Genomic DNA, 12695 nt, shown 5'->3' with positions numbered 1-12695 from the left:
TGGTCCCGGCACACGCGACGCACTGATTTTTATACACGCGGACAGAATGGGGGTTGAAGGAGTCCCCCAGGCTGTGTACGGCGGGGCGGGGGTGTGCACCCAAAAAAAGTGGCGGGAGAACTCGTACGAAAAAAAAGGAACAATCAGAGAATGTAAATTATTAAAGGCTGTCTTAATGGTAGTCCTTTTTTTCTGCCAACTCTCTTGCCCCGTTTCTTCTAGCCGGCGTGCATCCCCTCTCTGTCACGTTTACGTTGCCACCGGTAGCTTTACTACTAGTCACTTTCGCAGCGGGTGTCCGAAAGGGTAGTCTGGCCTCGCAAGCGATTGTCAGAAAGTGACTGAGATGTTCGTCGCCTTCGTCCGAGGCACGGAGAAGGAGAACCCAGTCAGGCGAAGAGTCTGACAGGATAGCGGGCACGCAGGCAGGCAGGCGAGCGAGCGAGCGAACGAACGAACGAACGAACGAACGAACCAACGGAGGCAGGCAAGCTCCTCGTCTCTCTTTGTAGTAGGAGTGAACCTGTCTAAGGGAATGGAAGTGGACTTCTGTCTGTCTGTGCCTTGAACGTGTACGTAGATCGTCGTCTCCCGCGATCGCCTTGTCTCTATCTATTGTATATTCTCCTACGTTTCCTTTCTTCCTTCTTCTTATTCCTCTCGTCTTCTCTTCCTTTCCGTCTCCCTCCTCTTCATTGCACGGGCGCAACTCTTTCACTCTTCCTATCACCTCGTGCGCCCCCGGTGTGACTGTCAGTGTATGGTACTGGCCAGTCGGTCGAGCGGTGCCTATATACGATTGTAAAGCAACCGAGCACGTGGCCCATACCCCGCTTTCGGCGGGGTCCCCCCCTACTATCCTTGCCCTTCCTCGAACGCCCGCGCTTGGATTCTTACCTCTTCTCATCTTCTATTCTTCCTCCTCTTCACCATCGACGTCGCCGTCGCCGCCGCCGCCGCCACTTCCTTCGCCCATCGTCTCTTCCCTCCTCCTGGACAGTTCGCGTTCTCCAACGCGACTCCTGCCCCCACCGCGGGGGTCTGATGGTTCAGGACTCCGCGACTCATTCATAACTCCCCGCGAGCGACCCGCCATCCCCACTTTGATCCTTACTCGGTCCCCACCATGCGTACGTAGTAGACGCTAGTCACCAAGCGATGCAATGCTAACGTCGACTCACGCTTGGCCCGCCGTACATTGTAGTCTCATCTCACGAGTCTCACTGGCATGACCACGGTATCACGAATGTACGATACCGAGCTTCTTTCCTCTTGTTACTTGGTATTTGCTAAGATAACTCTTGCATTTCTTGAGTCATTTTATTCAAGTATCAAAAAAATTGTCTTTTCTTCTTTACAGTCTTCTAGTCACTTTTTCCAGTTTCGTGAATTGTCATGTCTCGCTTCTTCTCGTGTCTCCTTTTTACGTTTTCTTTGGTTTTATTACATTTCGTACACGCAAAAGTACGGTAAAAAGACAGGCAACTTTGTGATTATTTTTTTCCTTTTTTTCCATTCAAACACTATGATTAAATTATCTGTGACGCTATGAGTTAATTATCTTGTCCGTCGTATAAAGTCCAGAATGTCATTAAACAAACCGATGCAGATGTTTTCATTGGTGGAAAGCGCCTTTTACGTAATTGTCGCTCTTCAAAGCTATGTATGCATCACGGAGTAAATTCCTGCGCGAAGTATCACCGTTGACATCTTTCCTATTTTTGTATCGCGGCAGTTAGTCAATTTGTGCTCTCTCCACGATGGGATCAACGGTGTATTAATACGGCATTGTACGCAAGACGAATCCGATGACGAGGGTAATTATAGTATGGAAACATCCCTATCGAACGAGTGCGTCAATCGTGCGTGCGATTCCGCAAATTATTGTCGTCGACGAAGATGTCACACCATTTGTTATCCCCGGCATTTGTACGGCCGAGAATCTCGCGCATACGAGTGCTTTCGTAGTGTCGGGTTTCGCGATCATTGCGTGGCATTGATGAATGCCGTTAATGATGGTGGGTCGCGATTCCTCGCAGCGTGACTGCGTCAGAGCGCGTATATGTACATTTCCGTAGACATAACAACAGCAGACGATGACGATGACAGTAATTATTACGTCGTCTCATGCGACGACGTCGGCGCCAGATTGATCCCGCTCGAGCCAAGCTTAAACGATCGTTCCGAAAGCAAAGTCCGGTATCCCCGAGTTGTTCGCGACAACAACGAGCACGCCTCGAGCATCGCTTTGCTGTGAGCAAGTGTTCCTTTACGCGCATTATCTCGCCTAACAAATCGATACCTCGCGCCTTCGTCGGAAAAGTTCGCGCCTCGAGTTAGCACCCGTCGACCGGTGATTAGCGACTCGTTAATTCGGTCTCCGTTACAATCGCGTCTCTAATTGGTCATCAGATGAAATGTATCGTATGGAACGGCTATCGTGATCATCGTATTGGATAGCGATATGAAATCAGTCACAGTGTTATCCGATGCACCAATGAATTCTCCCTCTCTCTCTCTCTCTCTCTCTCTCTCTCTCTTCTTCAGGACGAGGAGAGATTTCCGTGTGGCCGAGCGGTCCAGGACAAGAGCCCCCTCTCTCTCGCCTCGAATTTTCTCACCATGAGTGCACGGACCTCCCCACCCAAAACTGTCTGTATCCTCTTTTGCCTCCCACTTGAAGTCACAATGATGACGTTTCCTTTCACTAACTCTTAAATGCTTACGTACGTCTGTACGTAAGGTGGGCTGAACTTGGAGAAGCACCCGCGAATCTCATAAGACGCTAGCACCACCAACGCCGAGGGGTGGTTTTTTCTCAGAACGTACTTCTTCTCGGACACAGGATCCGGGCTGACGAATATTTTCGAGGAATTCGATCGGCTAACAATGAACGGTCCAGACAACCAAATTATGAAGGAATTTTAATTAACTGTAATAGGATTAATTACACGTAATATTGTTACGTGACTGTCGAGATGTCTATTACAATAATTAGATCGGGTAAGAAGATTCTTTCCTATATAATGGCAACATTTTCTTATGATTGCGGAAGAACGTGACTTGATGTTTTCTTACTTTCCTCTTTTGAAACATACTTCACGCATTAAGGAAGTTATGTTTGTTGGTTTAAAACGAGAATGGATTACGGGAAATGCATATTTGGCATGATGTTATATTATTTTTCGTCGAAATCGAAAGGCGGATGGACCAAACGGAACAGCAGTCGATAGGTTTTGGTGTCATCGATTGCCTCATGTAACGCAATACCGGCAAATGACACGCGAAAAAAAGAATTCTCTGTCTGCTGCTTTTTATAGTGTTTTTGACGAAAAACCTTATTTACAGATATAAGAACATTATGTGTTTTTTCTAATTACTTGCGGCATTTTTTCTCTCTTACGATGTCTGACTGTTCGTTGTTCATCAAAGTGATTAAGGAACAGGAGTAATTGAATTTTGGGCAAAATATAACGCTACAAGATTATCGGTGGGAGGCGGTCGTATTGGTAAAATACTGTTTGACACTTCTCACACGAGTACAGTTGATAAAAATCATGTGACTTTATTGATAAAGTAACATGTCATGCAGCCCAAAACGACTGACGGAAGTATTGCCAATAAATGACCTAGGTTAATAAGATGATGTACACCATTAAGGACAGATATTGAGTGTCGCGCGAACGATATATGGAATTTATTGGTAAGATTTGCTATACGCAATGACTCTTATCTAGCATTTTAACATCACACTTCGATTGCAAAGACGATGAGATTCTTCCCAACTATTTTATCGTTTGCTCACAGTTTTGGTTCACAGTACAGTCGTTAAGCAAAATAAAATAAAAATCGAAAACAATAATAATGATAGAAACAATGATTAATTTTCGTATTTCAGTACAATTTCAATCAAGTCTATATTTCTTCTTTTGAAAGAGATATATAATCAAATACAGTGTTGGGCATTGATCGATTGAAATTTTCTTCTGACCAAAACAATTTTTTTTTTCTTTTTCATTACCAAAGATATTGTTTCTCCGTTAATAAAGTAGATATGAAGTGATTGGCGCAAATCAATAATCAAAATTATTCCATCGTCATGTATAAAAACATAAATAATTCGATTGATGAAGTTATAATTATTAATATAATCAATATAATATAATCAATCGTATAAAAGTCTGATTAATAACTAATTTTTGTTATCGATGAAATTATTAACGATTTTATACATGATTGATTAATTTCGATTACTGATTTGCCGGCTATTTCAGTCAAAGAAAATTTTTATCGCCCAACACTGCTCGAATATGATGCAATATATTATATACGTGATAATTAGATTTGAATATTTTTACTCTACGCTGCGATAAATATTCAATTATATATCCGGTCGGTTCACTCGACTCACTTCGTGCGCCGTTTTGCGTATTTAGTTAATAAAGAAGCGTACACGCGCGAGTGACACATTGTATCGGGAGGCGCATCTTAATTTGAAGAATGTGCTCTACGTGACCGCCCTCACGGCTTTTGTCCGTGTGAGATCACGCATTATGCGAAGGCACTACGTGCTCGTGATGCGACGTGATGGGACGATATAAGGAAAGATGACAATTTGATTAAAAACTGCGTGCATATGACGCAAATGAGGCGGCGTATGCAAATACACCAAATGAATTTACCCTCTGGGATAAATATAAAGTTGTCGGAAACGCCTCAATTTAGGTGAAATGTCGCTTTTAAGAACGCGATACTCTCCGCCTATAAAATTCATAGATAACACGCATTAAACAGACTGTGAGCTTTTAAGAAATTACAAATTTGACCTTTAATCCGCGCGGTAAAATCCCACATTTTTATCACAACTCTTACATTCCGCACGTTCGCATTAATATACTCTTGCACATTGCTCTGTCATTTTTTTTATCACGCGTGATACGGCGCCAACGTTTTCACCGAATGTACGTGATTTCCTAATGGCAACGCGAGAATAACATCGCGTCGGGTATTAAAAATGAGCACAAGTTGTTCGCAAATGAAAGCATTTTTTACCGTAGCGGACGATTTCGTTTGAATTTCGATAGATCATCGTTCCGAGAATCGTTACGTACGCAATTCACCTGCATTCCTGATGAATATTTTCGCCACAAACTTTAACTTTATTCGCGCAGCGTGTCGTGCAATTTCCAGAAACGATATAACGAGAGTATTTCGCTATTCTTCACGTTAACCTATCGCGCCGATATCAAGCTTATCGTGGTCAAATAAAATAAAAGCAAACTCTAGTCAGCACGTATAGAAGCGAATAAGCTCTTTGAAATTCTCTTTATCGTCCTAATCTCTTTGTAATTTCATGCAACTTGGCGCCGCTGTGGAATGCGGAGCTGCTCGCGTAAGATGGGCAAGCTTATAATTTAAGAAACAGCCTGTGATTCGTGACGCCAGTGTCGCATACTTCCAGGCACTTGACATGTACGCATTTCCTTCCGTCTAAATTTACAACGGGCCATTTAAGAGGGGGGTTAAGTGGTGACTGGACAGAGTTTACGCAGAAAACGTGCGCGGTCGCGTGGTCCACGAGGAAAAAAGAGTAGAACAAAAAAAGGCAGGAACGGAGCGAGCGCCAAGTGGAACGTCCTGCTTAATTAATGAGTCAAACGCGATCATTGCGTTCGCTGGAAACGCGCCCGTTTTCCGCCGAAAACGGTACATGCGCGATGCGCACGCCGGGGTCGCGTGTGTGACGAATCCATCCTCGCCGGCTTTTGCAAGATTGACACATAGGACTCGTTACTTATGGAAATTAGTCTAATTTCGTATCGCGGCCTGGCCATTACGCTCATAGTCACGCATCAACGCGTAATGCCCATCATCATAGCCGATAATCACTTCGATGGAAACACAAGAGGAGAATCGCGGGAACTGCGCGCAACGGAGAACACGTGCGCAGCGCCGTGGAATGGAAAAACGAGAGATCGTTTCTCAAGGCGAGGCCTCAAAATTGTGCAACGGGTGGTATGTATCGGGTACACGTGTACCCGTCCGCGCGCCACGTGTGTTCTGATCTTCCCCCGACGCGAAAAAGAGGAAGATTTATTCTCGCGTAATCGAAACCTGTTTTTAACTAACGACGATCGTTAATATCGCGCCTGTGTTGTTATGCGCATACAGATGCAGCGCGCGATGATAATGCGTTACGTGCCAATACACGTGCACAGAATACGGGGCGTTTATTACGCTTTACTTGAACGAACGAATGTCTAACGCAGCTCTAAAGCTCTAAAGCAACGTAACTTCGAAATACCCGCAAGAATTCACGGCTCAGTCCGTAAATACCTTTTCATCCTGGATTTGTGACTCGGCCGGATGTATTTAAGGATCTAAAGTGTAATCTGATCCAATTCATCGGTGTGTGTTCGCAAACTAAGCAGATTTACTCTCATTTTATTCTTCGACGCCCTTCATACCAAATGTTAACGGTTGATGCGTAAAAGTCAAAATTTTACCGTCATTTTGACAGATTTTGTTCAATACCGCAGCAAGGATTTAATCAACTATATCGAGAAAAAAAATGTTTCGTATTTATAACTATAATCACATAGAGTAATAATTATTATAATTATGGTAAAATATTACTTTCTGTAATAAATTCTACTATAATGTTAGTAATGATAACCTTATATGTATATTGCTACTATCATTTTTGTGTTGAAACAATCAGAAAATATGATTGGAGCTAAAAATAATTATAATTTTAATTGAATCAATTATTTTTTTGTTTCAGTTCACTTCTTCAAAGCGATCGATTACGTGTTCTTATGTCGGAGAGTACAGGCGAAAATTACGGGATTAATGCGTTACGTAGCGATACGTAACATTGTACAAACGCGAGTGTAAATGTGGAGATGCGTGATTATTCACTTCCGTTGCGCGCACAAGATCGAATAATGCCATATATGTCCGTATTACGCGGCCGAAATCTGTTTAAGCGACTCAACACGTCTCAGTGAGGTTCTCTCGCGTAACGATGTCGCGTTCGTCATCCTAATCGTGAAATATGCGAGGCTTACTCAGAATTTTACTACTTCAAGTAAGATCCTTCCGAATAATCGTAATAATGTCTCCCTGATCCTTGCGTATCAAGGCTTCCGATAGTAACGGTTTCATAAGTGTCGCTTAGGTCACATTTAAGACTATTTACGTATTTGGCATGGCGCTTTAGATTACGTGATGAATCATGGAATTCATTCTGGAAGAAACGCTCGAGATTTTGAGTCATTAATGAAATAATCGGTAAGGCGACCTGGCACGGTCGCACTTTGGAGTTTATCAGTGTAATTAATATTTAACATTTCATACTCTTTAGAGCTTTCCAGTGTAATTAATAGAAAAAGAAAATGAAGGAAAAGACGAGTACCTCATAATAATATTTATAACAATAAGATAAGGGTAGGAAAGTAATGTAATCATTCTAGTCCTCATTCGAGCCTTTGTAACATTTTAGAAAGTCCTTCATTATAGCCAATATAATTATCTAAAAGTTATCCTTCGTGTGAATGTGTGTGTTAGTTCTACGTCGAGTTGAAATCTTTTGCATGTCTTACGAGTAAATGTTTCTTGCATTACGTGAAACTTTTCAAAAGACCAAACAGATCTCACAAGTTTCCTACAAAAATATTATTCATCCAGAAGCATCTTTCGTCAGTCTACGAACGTCAGAAAACGAACGTGTCTTCGAGTTTCCGGTTACGAAGGATTACTCGATGAAAGCGACATTGACGTCAACGGCAACGAGCTAGATCGATCGCGTCTCGTGGTGTTCGCGATGGAGTTCGTTGTACTCGCTCGAGTACGGTAATCTCGGCGAGGAGGACGCGCGCGCGAGGATCACGAGGCAGCAACCGGTTGGGATTTCGCGCGCGGCATTACGCGAGCGGACGCATTCGGAGCGCGTACGGGCGCGCGCGCTAAAAAGCGGCGTTTGGCCGTCCGAAAGAGCGGGGGGCAATTTTTCGAAAGAGGCAATTATCGATTGGTGTGGTCCTCGTGACGGCAAGAAGAAGCGGATAGAGACATCGGCCACATTCCACAGGTACGAAAGGCACGGCAGGGTCCGATAGAAGCCGCGTCCCGCTCTTTTGCCCTCTCTTTATCTCATTTCGTCCGTCTTTCGCTCTTTCTCTCTCGTCTCTCACCCATACTGCTTAAAATTTCGAACATGTGGAGACCACCCAAAGCCCATTCTCATCGTCTCGTATGCAATTTCTGTTATAAGGATGTTTATTGTTCAGTTATGTCCGTGAATGAAGGTCAGAAAGATTGAAATACCGAGGCAAACAATGGCAACAAAGATCACGCCGTGGCATTTTGCGACTTTGAAGTCGGTACGTCAAACAGAGGAGCATGTGTACATCTTTAGGAAGAATGCGTCTTTCTATTGCTATATAAAACTAAAGAAAAAGTTGGCTTGGAGGAACACATCATGGAAAAATAATTCATCAAGAACTGCATGGCTTAAAAATCTCACGCGACGAAGCCGAAATCTTTTTCGCACATTGTCTCAACAATGTTAACAGTTTCAAGTATTCATATGTAATGCAAAATTCGACCGGAATCAATTCAACCGGATCATTTGGAATTACGACGTCGGGTACATTCTTTTGAGGCAAGAAGTATTGTCTTGTCTGTCGCTTTTCCGTTTCATACCGTGTATGTCGCGAGGGAAAACGCGGCTTACCGGTCTGAAGGCGGTGAGCCGACTTGAAAATTTCTCGAGATGCGACGGCAGCGTTCATTTATTCCGGTGTTCAATCAACGGGCTGTCTCGTTCGAGTAGGTGCGCTGCTTTTGCGCGATCATCGACGACGGCATCCGGTGCGTACCGACGAGTTCCGTCAAGTCGCGAGATCGGCGACATGCCACGTTATCGTGAGGTTTTCGGCAATACAACGGTCATCCGCTGGGGAACTCCGAAGCCCCGAAGATAAATCGAGGTCTACGCATCCACGTGTCAACGACGTCAACGACGATGCGCGACAGGAGTCAAAACAAAAGGGTGCGCGTGACCGATACATCGGAGTATAAGCTCGTATCGAGAGTTTTTGTCGCACAAACCATAGTCATCGGGAAGCCCCTGTTTATTATGAATGCGAGACAAATCGGTCATCCATCATCGCGCAATCACTTTCGATGTCTTCGAAGACGCGTCTCTCACACAATAATGCAAATTCATGATCTGTTATTGCGAACTCGATTTGTTTATGTATAGTCTGTTGCAAATCGGTTTGCGCATTTTTTATCGAATGAAGTTGCAACGCTTGTCAGGATTGAAACCACCGCGCACGCGTATATAAAAGAGAAAAAAATTGCTGATCTAACTAAAATTATGCTTATTTTTGGCCCCAATATATATCTATATTTTTTGGTTCTAACACGAAAATGGTTTTCTTGACCACAATTTATAATAATTATTTTTTTATATGATTGTAGTTACAAATATCAAATACTTTTTTTTCGTGCAGCAGTCGATTATGACAGGAGTCGAAGTGACAGTACATAGTGTGATGCGGAGGAAAGAATTCATCTTAAATTAAGAGAACATATTATTTTAAAGAGTAATTTTTATATATTCACAATCAATTGTTGTGAGCATATATGTCTACAGTAATTTTCAATTTTAAAGCGTTGTAACTTTATTCGATAAAAAATGTGCAAATGGATTGCAAAAACCGATTTGCAAGCGACCATACTAAAGGCAGATTTCTTTCCTGCAATTATGATTGAACTGTTCTTCACTTCAACGCAGGTTTTAAGAATCAGGACTATTCGTCTGCATCGGGTCTTTTGACCGACAATTATTTACCTCTAATAATCGTGTTCGACGGTAAATGCGAAGTTCACATATATAAATTACACGAGGAGCAATTGATTCTACTGTTCGAGTGTGTACTGCGTAAAATACGCGCGTGGTCGATTACTCAGGATCAATCGTTCACGATACTTCTCGGTGACGTTCAACACATATTGAGTACCAAGGATACCCGCGAGTTGTCGATGAAATTTCCGCAAATAAAAAAAAGAACAAGAATATACTTATACGAGATCATGGCCGCGTCGCATATGCGACTGATGAAGCATCTTCGAGAGCATGTCGAAATCTCACACACATGGACTTCAGGTCCGAGCGACGAGAAGTTCTTGCAGGATTTAATTTCGCAGTTAAATGGCGTGGCACGTGCACGAAAGATCCATTACTACGATCGCGGACAGCGATATTCACGACGATTGTCAATCGTCGGCACGATAAGGGAAATTAAGAAGTCTGTTCAGTTGAGAAAACGCATTTTTTTCGAATATATCGCTAGTCATTGGCACATTAACTGTATATTGAGAAAAAAATATTTAAAAGTTTATTTGCCGGATAAAAATTGATTTTACAGAAATAAACTTTACTTACAGAAAAAAGAATTTTATGTCTGACAAATAAATTTTCAAGTATTTTTTCCCGGTATATGTAAATCCCGTGATCTTGTCTATGCTAGTAGTAGTAGTACCGACTTCTCGCGTTGCATGACAGATGTTAAACTTAGCTTCTCGCCGACTATATAATGTAACAAGACAGAAATATTGCAACCGGAAATTTGTTCTTGTACGATCAATCCGCTCCTTATCTCGCTTTGGTTCCGGTCAAATTCGTCTGAATTTTCTACTGGATTTCGACTCTCGAAACCGCACTATCGGTTTGAAGACAAATCGGTGGCTCTGCGTGTGTGCTATTTTAAATTTCAAGTGCGTCGTAGGATGTATCTCTAGGACCTAAAGTGCATCCGCGATCACGATTGCCAGACATCGAATTACAGGGATGTATATACTTACGCGCAGAGATCGGGAATGCAATTCCAATATCGAACGCGCGAGTCGACTTACAAATAACAAAAAAAATTACTGATCTCATATGCCATCGTGTAATTAAATATGTAATGGATGATAATTTATATTAATTTAAAAAAATACACAACATCCTTGCTATAATATATATATATATATATATATATATATATATATATATATATTTGTTTTCTTTTATCTGCAATATAAAAATTGAATTCGGTCGTAACTGAAATGCGAATGACCTTAAGATTTCATTCGACAACCGTACAGCATGAATCAACCCTTAAGGTGCCGGTGCTTCCTCTAATCTTCGATTCACGCACGCCTTCATCTTGTCTGGCTGTAACCGTCTGCTATTATTTTTAGCGCGTGATCACGCTACGCCGCGCAAAGACGAGGCGAAAGAGGAAGGGCGGGAGGACGAGGAGGAGACGTTTGTAAGACGGCTCTAATGCCGACCGGGTATATTAGGTCATCCCGCGGGCTTGGCTTGCATAATTATCGGCTCTTCTGTCACCAGAAGACTGCCGACTCGCCGTTGCGTTGCACTTACCGCACCCTCACGTAGCACTCATCAATATGGTATGCGTAAAAATTGACACTGTATGTATGTGTGTGTGTGTTTCTATTTCACAGAGCCCTGCATTAATTTGAAAATTATCGCTTGTCCAAGCAATTAATATTTCTATCAAACTGATGTCTACAATCGTAACTTATACGGTGAAAAACATTTGCCTTATGTCAAGTTAACATGAAAATTAAAGTAGATAAATTGGGACGTGCGAGATATGTTAAACTTGACACAAAATTTTTTACTATGTACAATCGCAGAATTGAAGCGGTTTAGATGAGTAAGATCGAATGTTTGAGACATCGAAGTGGAGAGAAACGTGTAGTTTGTGTAAATTGCACGCAGGTACGTCTCGCGATAAGCTCGGACGTAATTAATTGATAAGGTCCATCGATTCAGAAACGTGTGAGCGCCGTGACACACGTGGAAACTCCTGTTAACGATCGTTGAACACACTCTCTCTACCTCTCCCTCTCTCGAAAGCCTCGACGCGCCGGTAAGTTACGAGGAAAGATCCTTCACTATTCTAAGCGGGTAACTACAGTGCGCGCTATGAGAGAACCTTGCCAGGATTTTCCAATTGTGTCACGAGGCGGCTGTACTTTTGTATCGACGAGTGCCGAAGAGTCCGGTGTATTGAGCAAGAGAAAGAGTATGTAACGTAAAAAAATTATATTGATCACGTTCGGTCAGTCGGCACTCTGTCGGTCGAGAAGATCGATCGTCGATAGGGGTTTTACGTTGTAAATGTCTTTTTTGTTTACGCACTCCGACGTCCGATTGTGCTTGTCCATTGATGTCTGCGACATATTTTTTATGTTGCAAAACGTTTGCTGGCAATACGACGTTGTGACGATAAACAGTCTGCCGCCAGTTGCCTTGATCGGAAAAAAGTCGGTGGATCGTGTTGAACACACGAGGACGCTTCGGCGCGAAGTAGATTGCGATATTGCGTGTCTACGAAGTGTAACTATGCATGCAGCGCGTGATATCGCGAATTTGAACTTTCGCGGTGAGTAACCTACACTACTCATCGAGCTTTCGCCGAATCGTTGAAAAAGCGAGGGAAAACAGCTGACTCGTGCGAGATACCGGAGAGCTTTGGGAACTTTCTGCCCATACGGCGGTCACAGTGCTGTTTCGCACGTCACGGAGTTCGGCACGGGGATTTCTGCGCGTTGTGGCGTGTCTCTTTTCCTTCACCGACTTTATGTCGAATCAGGACGCGACTTCA

General features: G+C 42.9%; 1 protein-coding gene across 1 annotated transcript; it reads left to right on the top strand.

Moving 5' to 3' along the window:
• The first annotated feature begins 46 nt into the window (after positions 1 to 46).
• Positions 47 to 10996, top strand: LOC116844650. The gene is made up of 3 exons (XM_032816483.1): positions 47 to 152; positions 8756 to 9055; positions 9806 to 10996. The coding sequence occupies exons 1-3, from the start codon at positions 47 to 49 to the stop codon at positions 10429 to 10431; spliced, it is 1032 nt and encodes a 343-aa protein (XP_032672374.1). The 3' UTR covers positions 10432 to 10996.
• Positions 10997 to 12695: the final 1699 nt, after the last annotated feature.

Source organism: Odontomachus brunneus, unplaced genomic scaffold, assembly GCF_010583005.1.
Source record: "Odontomachus brunneus isolate Ranch 3 - 2012 unplaced genomic scaffold, Obru_v1 Obru_scaffold_044, whole genome shotgun sequence".
Classification (NCBI taxonomy): Eukaryota; Metazoa; Arthropoda; class Insecta; order Hymenoptera; family Formicidae; genus Odontomachus; species Odontomachus brunneus.
This window is presented reverse-complemented; position numbering and strand designations above follow the sequence as displayed.